This window comes from Triturus cristatus, chromosome 2_1 (genome assembly GCF_964204655.1).
Source record: "Triturus cristatus chromosome 2_1, aTriCri1.1, whole genome shotgun sequence".
Classification (NCBI taxonomy): Eukaryota; Metazoa; Chordata; class Amphibia; order Caudata; family Salamandridae; genus Triturus; species Triturus cristatus.
This window is the reverse complement of record NC_140581.1, coordinates 349,953,614-349,967,201: the sequence shown is the minus strand read 5'-3', so window position 1 is coordinate 349,967,201 and position 13,588 is coordinate 349,953,614. Positions and strand designations below refer to the sequence as shown.

The 13,588-nt window shown below is 44.3% G+C and overlaps 1 protein-coding gene across 1 annotated transcript in view; it reads right to left on the bottom strand.

Annotated features, from left to right (window-relative positions):
* Window positions 1–8,936: 8,936 nt before the first annotated feature.
* The window catches only part of LOC146864181 (sodium channel protein type 2 subunit alpha-like), an 869,020-nt gene continuing 864,368 nt past the window's right edge, over window positions 8,937–13,588 (bottom strand). Inside the window, exon 17 of the mRNA XM_085638959.1 lies at window positions 8,937–10,239. Within this exon, the coding sequence (XP_085495085.1) occupies window positions 9,278–10,239 (962 nt within the window). The 3' untranslated portion in view covers window positions 8,937–9,277. The remainder of the gene's footprint in view (window positions 10,240–13,588) is intronic.

The window sequence follows — 13,588 nt, the reverse complement described above, 5'->3', positions numbered from 1 at the left end:
CTTACTGGATGTACCTAGTGGTCTAGTTTGACCCTAGGGACCTTAGGATTCAAGGGGACTTAATCTCTCAACTTAGAACAGCCACAGGGTGCGTTTACACAGTGGTGAAGGGAGGGGACGGGGCCTGAGGTGACGTGTGCAAACACGCACTATGGCACGTTTTAAATTGGTGATATAATTTCCCTTCAATACTGAGGGCCCCTGGGGGCTAACTAGCCCACCAAGTGCTTCCAGTAAGCGCCACTGAGCTGCATTGCAGAGAGGTGGTCCAGGCTGTGACACTTTTTACACCTCTCTGCAACGCAGCTCTGTGGCACTTACTGGAGGTACCTAGTGGGCTAGTTGGACCCTAGGGACCCTCAGGATTCAAATGAACTTAATCTCCCAACTAAAAACGGACACAGGGCGTGTTTACACAGTGGTGAAGGGAGGGGACGGGGCCTGAGTTAACGTGTGCAAAAACGCCCTGTGGCCTGTTTTAAGAGGAAGTTTTAATCCCCCTGCCCTATTATATACTAGGGGCTTACAGAGGAGGTCATGCTAATCACAGGGGGACCCCAACGCATAATGTTCCCTAGTGTATGTAGGTGTTTTCACTGTATTCTAGGTGTCTTTTAACATAGCACTGCCTCTAGGACTGGTTAGTCAGACTCAGTTACCACCAGTATCAGTCTGAAAAAGTTGAGGGTACAGGATGATTTTGCAACAAGGATTCTTTCTGCTCTTCTTTTTGTTCTTTCTGCACGTTATCCTTCTTCCTGCACTTTTCTTCGTCTTTGAGGACTTCTGTTGCTTCTTTCTGCACTTCTTTTTTTTCTTTCTGTGCATTTTTTCTTCTTTCTTCACATGTCCTATCTCTGTAGGCATAGTAAGAAATTAGCATTTAAAAAACCTTTGAAATTCACAGAAAAACCATAGGTTTCAGGGGTGTTATAGTTAGCTGGACTTTTCACTTGTACAAAACCATTGAAATTCCCCCGTTATAGTTAGTTCAGCTAACTATAACTCGCACGCCCGCAATGCACTGCTAATGACGTCACATATTACATCACTCATGACATGGTCAGTGACATCACTCATGACATCACTGATGACATCTCAAATGACATCACTGATGACATCACTGATGACATCATCCTTGTGATAGAGTGGCAGACCTCCTCTCACCCTAATATAAACTTTGATACACACATTCAAAAATAGAGACTAAAATTTTCAAAACAATAGACATACCAATACCAGTTACAACAACCTCTTCAGTAATTCTAAGATCCACATACACATCCACACAGCCCTATACAGTCACTCATACATGTACTCACTCATCATATGTACTCATACACCTATACATCCTGTTACACAATGCCACTCATCCATAGAGTTACTCACACACATAGTCACTCATGCTAATAAAGAATCAAACATACATTTACTTGCATATACAGTTATACACACACCACCACACTTACTTCTACGGAAACTTACACATACTTATTCTTTTAAACAATCACTTATAGAAACACATACTTATTCATACAGGAACTCTTTAAATCTCTCACTCTCACATATACTCACTTATATACACCAATAGTCACATATACTAGTTTAAAACATATGTAGTTACTCATAAAGACACTATTGAGACAGTCATTCACTCACTAACACACCCATACACACACTCATCCACCCATACAGTCCTGCACACATGCTGTCTTCAACACATGCAAACAGTGAGTCACTCATTCATGCACCTATGCACTACGTAATACCCCCCACCGAACCATGCAGACACTCAGACTGATACTCAAAAAACCAACTAATAACCTATATAGACACCCATGTAGCTACTCACCAACCCATGCAGCTACTATATATATATTCACTTAAAAAACCATAGGTTTCACACATGTTATAGTTAGGTGGATATTTCACTCGTAAAAAACCAATGAAATTCCCCCGTTATAGTTAATTCAGATAACTATAACTCGCGCGCCCGCAATCCTCTGCTCATGACGTCACATATTACATCACTCATGACATGGTCAGTTGCATCACTCTTGACATCACTGATGACATCATCCTTGTGATAGAGTGGCGGTCGCGCGAGTTATAGTTATCTGAATTAACTATAACGGGGGAATTTCAATGGTTTTGTACAAGTGAAAAGTCCAGCTAACTATAACACCCCTGAAACCTATGGTTTTTTCAGTGAATTTCTGAGGTTTTTTAAATGCTAATTCCTAACTATAACGTGCCTGAAACCTATGGTTTTTTCTGTGAGTATATATATATATATATATATATATATATATATATATATATATAATATACATACATATATATTACCTATTGGCGGTCGCCAGTAGGTAGTTATAGTTAGGACCCTGTTTCCATAGGAAAACCGCAACATTCTATTTGGAATAACTTTGGCGTCGGTCTACGAATCCTCGCGAAATTTTCAAAACTAATGGGGCGCTATGCTCCGCTCCTACCCTGAAAGTCTCGGGGGGATTCGTCAAGCGGGGGCTGAGATAAAAGGGGGGTCCCAAAACGCATTTTCCCATGCATTTTTCCATAGGACCTTTAGACACAGCTACAGCCCGAACGGCTGAACAGAGTTCCTTGAAATTTGGCAGAGAGGTAGTCTACAGGTCAAGGAAGTGCCTTTCGTAGGTTTGGTGTAAATCTGTTCAGTAGATTCTGAGAAAATTCCCTTTAAATCAATATATATATCTGAGCCAGCTTACGGTGCGCTTATGGTGCGCTTACCGTACGCGCACGCTGCCGTGCGCGAGCGCGATTCTTATTGGCTGTTAGATCTTAGTAAACATTCGAATCGGTCGAAACCAGGAAGCGACGGCCGCCATTTTCTCTCTCGCAGTCTGAGAGGGGGTTAAAAAACAAAGGCCAAAAACATGTAAAGGGGCTGTTTAGACAGCTCCTAAGCACCCAGCCATGTTGAGGGAGTCCTCAAAGACCCCCCAAGGCCAAAAACGGAATTTTAATTTTTTCGATAATTTCGCCGATTACGCTTACCGTATGCGTATGGTAAAAATTAATAAAAAAAAAAAAATTATCCATACTCTCCCCACCCCATGTGCAAATGGTCCCCGAAGGGCACCATTTGTGCATGGCATATAACATATGTGAAAAATTAAAATATTACCTTTCACAACCAAGCGCATTATATGTCCTCCATGTGCGCACGGTGCGCGAAGCGCATCGTGCGTACATGGCCCATCTAGCGCAACGTGGGCACGCGGTGCGCGTAGCGCACCGCGTGCCCACCGTGCGTGCACGGCACTAACTGCGTAAAGTGGGCAATCTTCTGCTGATGCTAATACTGTATTTAGACACTTAATTGCCCATGTCTTCTTCCATTAAATTTTAGCTATACATATATTACAAATATTTTTTTTTCATAAAGACACATATGTCATCAGCAGAGGATTGCGGTCGCGTGAGTTATAGTTGCCTGCACTAACTATAACGGGGGAATTTCATTGGTTTTTTATCAGTAAAATTTCCAGCTAACTATAACATGTATGAAACCTATGGTTTTTTCACTGAATATATATATATATATATTTAGTATACTATGTATACATGTGAAAGTGTGTCGGTCTACCTGTTTACCTTGGTGGCACAGAAAAAATGGGTGGAACTGACATCAGCACGCCAACGAGGTCCTCTTATGTCTCCTATGACATCATACGGTGTCGCGAGCAGAGGCGTTCTATTATGACATCGTCGTTGACGTGGGAGAGCTAGGGAAGAATTTCCGCGGGATGCTGGTGCAGGGGATATTCACCTAAGTGTTCAGGTTAAGCCTTTGGGAGCAACTGTTTATGTTACTACTCCAAAAACCGAAGTCGTGTGCACTGGCGGGGCAGCAAATTGACAAGCACCAGTACCCACTGAAAAGGTAACAAGGGCACTGAATAACACAGGATCTTCTCTCGTTGTATAAGGTTAAAATGCCCTAGTTCCAAAATGTAGAATTAGTGCTACAATGGTCTTCAAGAGGACCTGTGATGGATGCCGCTTCTGCCTTCCGTACACTGGAGGCGGCACATGGGTCACGCGGTACTGTCATACAGTGGTGGGATGCACACTCGTGACCCTCTCATGGCACTGCTCCACACTTCGGGGACAATGCTTTCCATTAGATGTGTTTTCTGATGACATGTCATACCGGCCCCGTCCAACAGCAGAACCCCTTTAGATCCAAACAGACTCTTCCACTCTCTCACCGGAAGTGAAACCAGGCCACGTGGACACTTTCACAATACAACAGCCGGGAATGCACTTTTCGGTAAAAAAACACGCATTCCTTCTTCCTAATTTATCATAAAAATGACTCACTGAAGAGCCGTCACAACAAATTTTTTACTTCGCGATACCATTACAATGCATGCATTACCACGCATTTTGTATGTGTTGACATGTACCATGCATGACTTTACAACAAATTTTGTTGTAAAGGTATGTATGGTAAATGACCATGAGTTCAAAAAAATGTAGACAATCCACGTTGTTGTAAGGAAACAGAGGCTGTTCCGTTTCCTCACAACGACGTGCTCCTCCCCTCAGAGACAAAATGAAGCAGGAACCATCAGGACAGAGGAACCATGAGGAGTGAGGGGCAAGGGGGATTGGGCATGGGGTGGTGGTTACTTTTCTAGGGTTTAGAATAGTGCAGTGGTGTTTGAGTAGTGTAGGGGGTCAAGCTGATGGTAGTGTTTTAGGGTTTAGGATAGTGCAGTGTTGTTTGTGTAGTGTAGGGGGTCTTTCTGGGGGTAGTGTTTTAGGGTTTAGGGTAGTGCAGTGATGGTTGTGTAGTGAAGGAGGTCATGCTTGCGGTAGATTTAGGGTTTAGGGTTGTGCAGTGGTGTTTGTGTAGTGCAGGGGGTTATGCTGGGGGTAGTGTTTTAGGGTTTAGGGTAGTGCAGTGGTGTTTGGGTAGTGTAGGGGGTCGTGCTGGGGGTAGATTTAGGGTTTAGAGTAGTGCAGTGGTGTTTGGATAGTGTAGGGGTCTTGCTGGGGGTGGTGTTTTAGGGTTTAGGGCAGTGCAGTGGTGTTTCGGTAGTGTAGGTGGTCGTGCTGGGGGTGGTGTTTTAGGGTTTAGGGCAGTGCAGTGGTGTTCAGGTAGTGTAGGGGGTTGTGCTGGAGGTGGTGTTTTAGGGTTTAGGGCAGTGCAGTGGTGTTCGGGCAGTGTTGGGGGTCTTGCTGGGGTGGTGTTTTAGGGTTTAGGGCAGTGGTGTTCGGGCAGTGTAGGGGGTCTTGCTGAGGGTGGTGTTTCAGGGTTTAGGGCAGTGTAGTGGTGTTTGGGCAGTGTAGGGGGTCTTTCTGGGGGTGGTGTTTTAGGGTTTAGGGCAGTGGTGTTTGGGCAGTGTAGGGGGTCTTGCTGGGGGTGGTGTTTCAGGGTTTAGGGCAGTGCAGTGGTGTTCGGGCAGTGTAGGGGGTCTTGCAGGGGGTGGTGTTTCAGGGTTTAAGACAGTGCAGTGGTGTCCGGGCAGTGTAGGGGGTAATACTGGGGGTGGTGTTTCAGAGTTTAGGGCAGTGCAGTGGTGTTTGGGCAGTTTGGGGGTCGTGCTAGGGGTGGTGTTTTAGGGCTTAGGGCAGTGCAGTGGTGTTCGGGCAGTGTAGGGTGTCATGCTGGGGGTGGTGTTTCAGGGTTTAGGGCAGTGCTGTGTTGTTCGGGCAGTGTAGGGGGTCTTGCTGGGTGTGGTGTTTCAGGGTTTAGGGCAGTGCAGTGGTGTTCGGGCAGTGTAGGGGGTCGAGCAGCGGGGTGGTGTTTCAGGGTTTAGGGCAGTGCAGTCGTGTTCGGGCAGTGTGGGGGTCATGCTGGGGGTGGTGTTTCAGCGTTTAGGGCAGTGCAGTGGTGTTCAGGAAGTGTAAGGGGTCGTGCTGGGGCTTGTATTTCAGGGTTTAGGGCAGTGCAGGGGTGTTCGGCCAGTGAGGGGGTCGTGCTGGGGCTGGCGTTTCAGGGTTTAGGGCAGTGCAGTGGTGTTTGGACAGTGTAGGGGGACGTGCTGGGGCTGGCATTTCAGGGTTTAGGGCAGTGCAGTAGTGTTCGGGCAGTTTAGGGGGTTGTGCTGTGGCTAGCGTTTCAGGGTTTAGGGCAGTGCACTGGTGTTCGAGCAGTGTAGGGGGACATACTGGGGCTAGTGTTTCAGGGTTTATGGCAGTGCAGTGGTGGTTGGGCAGTACATGGGGTCGTGCTGGGACTAGTGTTTCAGGGGTTTCGGCAGTGCAGTAGTGTTCGGGCAGTATAGGGGGTCATTCTGGGGGTAGTGTTTCAGGGTTTAGGGCAGTGCAGTGATGTTCCGACAGTATAGGGAGTCGTGCTGGGGTAGTGTTTCAGGGTTTAGGGCAGTGCAGTGGTGTTCAGGCAGTGTAGGGGCTCGTGCTGGGGTAGTGTTTTAGGGTTTAGGGCAGCGAAGTTGAGTTTGTGTAGTGAGCAGCGCATGCGCTGTGTTGCTAGGCGAGACCTTAAAAGCATTGCACCAAGATGGCTGCCATCACTTTCTGGATTGAAGTGTTGGCAGCCAATTAGAGCCAAGCTCATGCTTGTGTAGTTAGGTCCCACCCAGATATATAAAGATTTTTTTCCTTTAATATCTCAGAAACTACTGAACGGATTTACACCATTTAAAAAAAAAGTTTGCTTTCTGAACCAAGCACTACCTTCCAAATTTGGTGTAATTCCGTTTAGCAGTTTCAGCTGTAACCATGTCTAAAGTTTTCTATGGGAAACTGATTTATTTTTTACCTCTTTTTTTTTAATCTCTCAGGAACTACTGAACGGATTTACACCATTTAAAAAAAAGGTCTCTTTCTGAACCAAGGGCTAACTTTTGCCAAATTTGGTGTAATTCCGTTCAGCAGTTCGGGCTCTAGTCGTGTCTAAAGTTTCCTATGGGAAATAACATGGAGAAAACACATTTTGGGACCCCCCTCTTTTCTCGGCCCCCGCTTGGCAAATCACCCCGAACCTTTCAGGATAGGAGTTGACCAGAGCGGGACCAACGTTTTGAAAATTTCACGAAGATTCGACAACCGGAGCCAAAGTTATTGGGAAAACGCTTTTTGAATAGAAATAAGGTCCTAACTATAACTACCTACTGGCGACCGCCAGTAGGTAATATATTATCTACTGGCGGTCGCCAGTAGATAGTTATAGTTAGGACCGTGTTTCCATAGGAAATCTGAAAATTCTATTTTGAATAACGTTGGCGCCGGTTGACGAATCCTCGCGAATTTTTCAAAATATGTGGGGCGCTCCGCTCCGCTCCTACCCTGAAAGTCTCGGGGTGATTAGTCAAGCGGGGGCCGAGAAAAAAGGGGGGTCCCAAAACGCGTTTTCCCCATGCATTTTTCCATAGGGACCTTTAGTCCAAGGTACAGCCCGAACGGCTGAACAGAATTATTTGAAATTTGGCAGAGAGGTAGTCCTCAGGTCAGGGATGTGCCTTTTGAATATCTGAAGTAAATCTGTTCTGTAGTTCCTGAGAATATTTCAGTTAAAAGTACATATATATCTATAAGCGCGCACCGTGCGCGTACGGTAAGCATACCGTACGCGCACGCTGCCGTGCGCAAGCGTAATTCTGATTGGTGGTTACATGACAGTAAACATTCCAGTCGGTCGAAATCAGGAAGTGTCAGCCGCCATTTTGTCTCTCGCAGTCTGAGGCAGTGAAAAACAAAGGTGGAGAATGTGAAAAGGGGGCAGGGTGGACAGTTCCTGACCCCCTAGCCTTTGTCAGGGGGTCACTGAAGAACCCCCACGGATGAAAAAAACATTTATTTTTTTTTCGAAAAAGCGCGGGGTGCGCACGGTGCACGAAGCGCACGGTGCGCGCACGGTGCGCGCACTGTGAAGAACCTGAAAAAAAAAATATTAATAAATACATAACTTAGCATTTAAAAAAACGTACAAATTCACTTAAAAAAACCATAGGTTTCACACACGTTATAGTAAGGAATTAGCATTTAAAAATCCTTGCAAATTCACTTAAAAAACCATAGGTTTCACACATGTTATAGTTAGCTGGACATTTCCCTCGTAAAAAACCAATGAAATTCCCCCGTTATAGTTAGTGCAGGCAACTATAACTCACGCGACCGCAATCCTCTGCTGATGACGTCAGATATTACATCACTGATTACATATGTGTCTTTCTGAAAAATAAATATTTGTAATATATGTATAGCTAAAGATTAATGGAAGAAGACATGGGTAAATAGATGTCTAAATACAGTGATGTAATATCTGACGTCATCAGCAGAGGATTGCGGTCGCGTGAGTTATAGTTGCCTGCACTAACTATAACGGGGGAATTTCATTGGTTTTTTACGAGGGAAATGTCCAGCTAACTATAACATGTGTGAAACCTATGGTTTTTTAAGTGAATATATATATATATATACATACATATATAGACGAAAGAGAATGCTGACATCAAAGAGGTTCATAGAGTTATTTGCACGAAGTATGAGTAGGGTGATGTGCCCTGCACCCTGTAGGAGCGCCGGGTTGTGTGCGCCAGGGGAACAGTAGGGGCATGCCTATAGGTGAGCTGGGGGTGAAGCTCGTCAGGGCATCACTGGATTCAGCGTCTCGACAAAGCACTGGCTAATATTTCTTTGTGAATACTAGGTGATGTGGCATAAATATTTGAGTATGTTTTGGTGCTTTTATGAACAATACTATGATTGAGAGATGTTGCACTCTTGTTTTGTAAATATGCGACTAATGGGCATTATGGACATTCACTTTGGTATGGAAAGAAGTGCCATTTAAGAACTTACTAAAAATAGTTTCTCACCCTCTGTTTGTTTCAGTCATTTTTGCAGATGAACATACTAAACACATTAAAGGATAAAAATAACCGTGCTATAGTCAAGTTTATTTTTCACAGTTCCTTTTTCATACAGCAATCCACTATCACGACACCCTTGTATTACTTTACTAAATATACCCAACCACAAACAACTCCCATAAAATAAAAATACATATAGTCAAGTTTATTTTTCTCAGTTCCTTTTTCATACAGCAATAAACTATCACAACACCCTTGTATTACTTTACTAAATGTAAACAATAAAGATACCTTCACTTTTTCTTTACTTTGAAAGAAGATGTGCTGTTTCTCAATGTACATTTGCCTTGCAACCTGAGGAAGCAGTGTATTTCAAGATTCTCTAAGCATAACACGCAGGCTCTGTGACATCTATTAGACTTAAGAAGGCTCCACTCCACAGAGTGTAATCACAATTGATCACAACTTGATGGCAGCAGCCCTTGGCCGTCCTGCCTACTCGCAAGCGCCTTGCTCATCCTCCATTGCCTGAAAGTCTGCTGAATGGTGATGGCGGCCTTGAACTCCTTCCAGATCATGAGCGTGGTGGTGATGGTGCGCATGGGCACGCGCCTCGGGAACCTTTTCAGCGATTTTTCATTGATGCGTTTGTACAGCTCCCTCCAGGTTGCGGTTTCTTTCACGCCCCCCACAATGACAATGCTGAGCGTTTTGAGAATGTCGAGGCAGTGCAACTTCTTGTTGGATGTGACCGGAAAATTCAGGGCAGCAATTTTGACTGTGTTGGGCTTTGCAATCCTCAGCGGGGGCTTCAACTCATCAAGGAAGCTGGAGAGCTGCTCGTATTCAATAAACTCAGTGGCATCGGGGTCATACTTGCTCCAGACCGCATAGAACGTGACAAAATCGTCATCTGTCAGTCCCGCTAACTCCTGCTCCTGGACCTCATTAAAGTTTTCTATGATGACAGCAACATACATGTTGATGATAACTATGAAAGTGATTAGTACATATGACAGCATGAACAATATGCAGACAACAGGCGCCTGCAGCTGGCTCTGTAACATTTGTCTGAGAATGTCATTCCACCCCGCCGCAGTCGCGAGCCGGAAGAGAAGGATGACGCTATTCTTAAAGGTTTCGAAGTTCACCATGTCGGTGATGACATCTGTCCTGGGCAGGTTGGAGAAGAGAGCCATGCCCAGCACGGCATAGATGGACATCACCATTGCCAGGAGGAGCCCGATGTTGAACAGAGCCGGAATGGATATGATCAACGTAAACAAAAGGTTTCGGATCCCTCTTATGGATCGGATCAGCAGAATCAGTCGCCCCAGTCTGGCTACTCTGAAGACTCGCAGGATAGTCAGCGAGAAGTTGATTCTGTCTGCTACGGATTCCAGCACGATCCCTGCAAATAAGAATAAACATTTTATGTACCTTTATAACCTTACTTTTTTTGTCAAAGTTAAGCTTCATTTTAAGGAAAGGCATTTATGTATAAATTATTTGTCGAGAGAAACAAGGGAAGATTAAACATCACTTGGTAGATAATAGAATGTCCATGCCTCAATCGTGTGGCTGCATATCCAAATCATAGATCTTGCAAACACTCTTTTATTAAACAATATACCTGGTTGCCATTACAAAAAAAGGCTGGAAAAAGACTCTATTTCTGCAACATTTTCTCAAACTTCCAAAAATGTAATTAAGACACCGACATCTAAAACTATTACAACACAGCAACATTTCCCCACAAGTACACATGTGCTCATGAAAAATGACAATATAGGGGCATATCAACAACAACCGGCGATAATTATCGCTCAGCGCTCTTAGCGTGAGGATAATTATCGCCGGCTAGCGTGAATTTTTATCGCTGAGATAGCGTGCTATTAGCAACGCTTATCTCAATAGCGATAAAAATCTACACGCTAACAGGCTAACGTGAGATTATCGCTGGAAACCCAGCGATAATCACACGTTACCTTGTTGATAGGGACAGGCAAACTTAGCCATGATATCCTCCTTCCATAGGATATCATGGCTAAGTCTGAAAATTAGCAGACGTAAAAAAGCAGCGTTAACCGCGGTTAGCGCTGCTTTTTTTGTCTCTAACAGGGTTAGCGACATTCTTGATAATAGGAGAAATGTCGCTTAGCGACATTTTTCCTATTATTTTACTCTGGAACGCCCCCTTTGCATCTCATTAGAGATGCAAGGGGAAGCGTAGAGTAAAAGGTTGCTAACACGCAAATTTGCGTGTTAGCACCCTGTTGTTGATAGGGCGCTAGTTTTATCTCTGCTTTTTTGGCTTTTAAAGCCAAAAAAGCAGAGATAAAGCCCTTGTTGATATGCCCCAGTGTGAGCCAGATTTGAGCAAAGTGACTCAAAGCTGAGCAAAGGCATTTTTGTGCTGGAAAGCTGCTGTTTAGCAGTACACATAGCACCTTCCTCTGCTCTGTGTCAAGGGAGGGATTTCTTGGGTGTAACATGGGTGGATCAACGCTAGCACTCATCATTTGTGTCACAAAGCCAAATCTACGACAGCCAGGCTTTACATTAAAAACAAGCATGTGCAATGCAATAGATTTCTCATTTACGCGAGTTTATGCTATCGGCATTGTAAATGACAATGCGTTTTATTTATGTTTTAAAAAATAAAATAAAAATAAAAGGCATTGTAATTTACAATGTGAATAGCTCAAACTCGCGTAAATGTGAGACATATTGCATTGCAAATGCTTGTTTGGCAGCTGCAGCCTGGTATGTGAAGTGTCGTGCACGGTTATAAGACTTTTTTTTTCGGGTAGTGGGTGGGAGCTGATTTTGCGCATAATCGCGTGCTTTTCACAGGTACAAAACAGCCAGCTGCCTGCTCTGAGCTTAGCGTGCTGCAAAATGAAGTTACTAACAACTTTCCTTCAGGAAGTGGATTAGAGCGCCCTTGGGAGTCAATGGGGGAGGGAGTTACGGATATTAGACATCGTGGGATGTGATGGCAGGTGCACTCGTGATAACAAAACGAATGCCATTGCAGCTGGTTTCTTTCTTGCAATGTCTGATGATGCAGATAGTATCTGATTAGTTCTGTGCTGATTCCTCAGACTCGGAGACCTGCCCAGGATTAACCCCTGTGTCAGCATGATCTATAGTGCACTACTGGCCTGGTGCTGCAGTGCGTCCACACAGCGGACATAAGGTGAGTTTGATAATCAGCCAAAAACCAGATCCTGTTCCTGACTCTTATTCCGCTATTGATCTTGAACTGCCGGCAATTACCGTTCATAGACTTGACAACTCGATGTGGCGCAGGGGCCAGAGCTGCTGACTCGAGTGCTGGGGATCCCAGTTCGAGTCTTGGCCGTGCAGCATCCTGCTAAAATCTATACCTTGAAGCCTCCATCTGGAAGGGGATGCTTCATAAGAGTCTGTGGCTGGGTAGAAGTTGCTTTGTTTAGCTTCATACCACCAGTGTTGATATGGCGCGGACACATCTGTGTCTGAATGAATTGCCTGCTCCTGTTTCCGGATGAACGTTTTTTTCAGCAAAACCTGACCGTAATGAGACTTAACTACCCGTTCATGATGGCTGCCACCTTGAAACTGTGCCGTGAAGTATCAATATGTTTATTTTAACCTGAACGTCTTCTGTTTAACTAGTATGTTGTATTGATAGAGAACAAAACTACAGTAAAAAACGTTTGAGGAGGTAATGCTGTGGATTTATTACGGTTCTGCATATTTTTATTTCGGAGTTGAAGAGGAGCCATTTTCAGCAGAGGCCTATTATCCACACGGACACATGTGAGCTGAGAGCAGCGCAGAAATTTCAAGAGTGGTGAGGATTTCACTTACATGATGTGACGGGCAAAAAGCAAAGTGGATGCTCCGGAAATAGGAAAAATAGTACTCAGGGACAAGAGAGGAAGAATGAAAGTGGAAGGTAAATGTAGTTGGTCGGAGCAGCTCTTAGAAAAAAAGAAGTGAGGTATCGCTGCTTTAACCATTTAGCAAGCAGCAAAGAAGAGCGACTGATTGATTGAACCAATGGGAAGGCTGCAGGTGGGAGATAAGTCCTTTTCAAGTCATTTTCCACTACTACAGGTCATCCTGACAGTGCATGCGCTGTCTAGGCTCGACCTAAAAAAATGTGTTGTTTGACAGCAGTCACAAACAAAGAGAAATGTTTTAGTTTCTCCATACAATATTGCATGTTCACTGCACTGCATAGTACACATACATCTGTGCAATGCTGAAGAATGTATCGAGGTGTAACATTTAATACTTTAAGGGTATGCTCACACACCTCTGCACCACCATACAAAGGTAATGTGCATGTGTAGTGAACAGCAGCAGGACATTTCAACTAAATGTGGTTCAGTGCTGCTTTCTTCTCATCTCTGGTTGCTGCACTGAATTGTGCCAAAAAATAAATGATAACAGGTGTGATCTTATTTAGACTAATTGAGTAACAAAAAGTAAAACAAGCAGTTTTACTATATACTCAAATGGAATAAATATTAATCAATATTCTGATAAACAAGTGCAGGATACTACGTAATGTAAATAATGTGAACAGTCTAATAACCAACTAAGGGCCTGAACATGAGTTTGGCGGTGCGGGAGCAGGACTGCCACACCACTGCCCAGAGCCTGCACCACCAAACTCGTGTGTGCAGCGCCCACCAGATTATCATATTTTTTCCTTTGGTTGGTCTCTATGATAATCTACCCATCTGCATGGTCACCCCAGATTT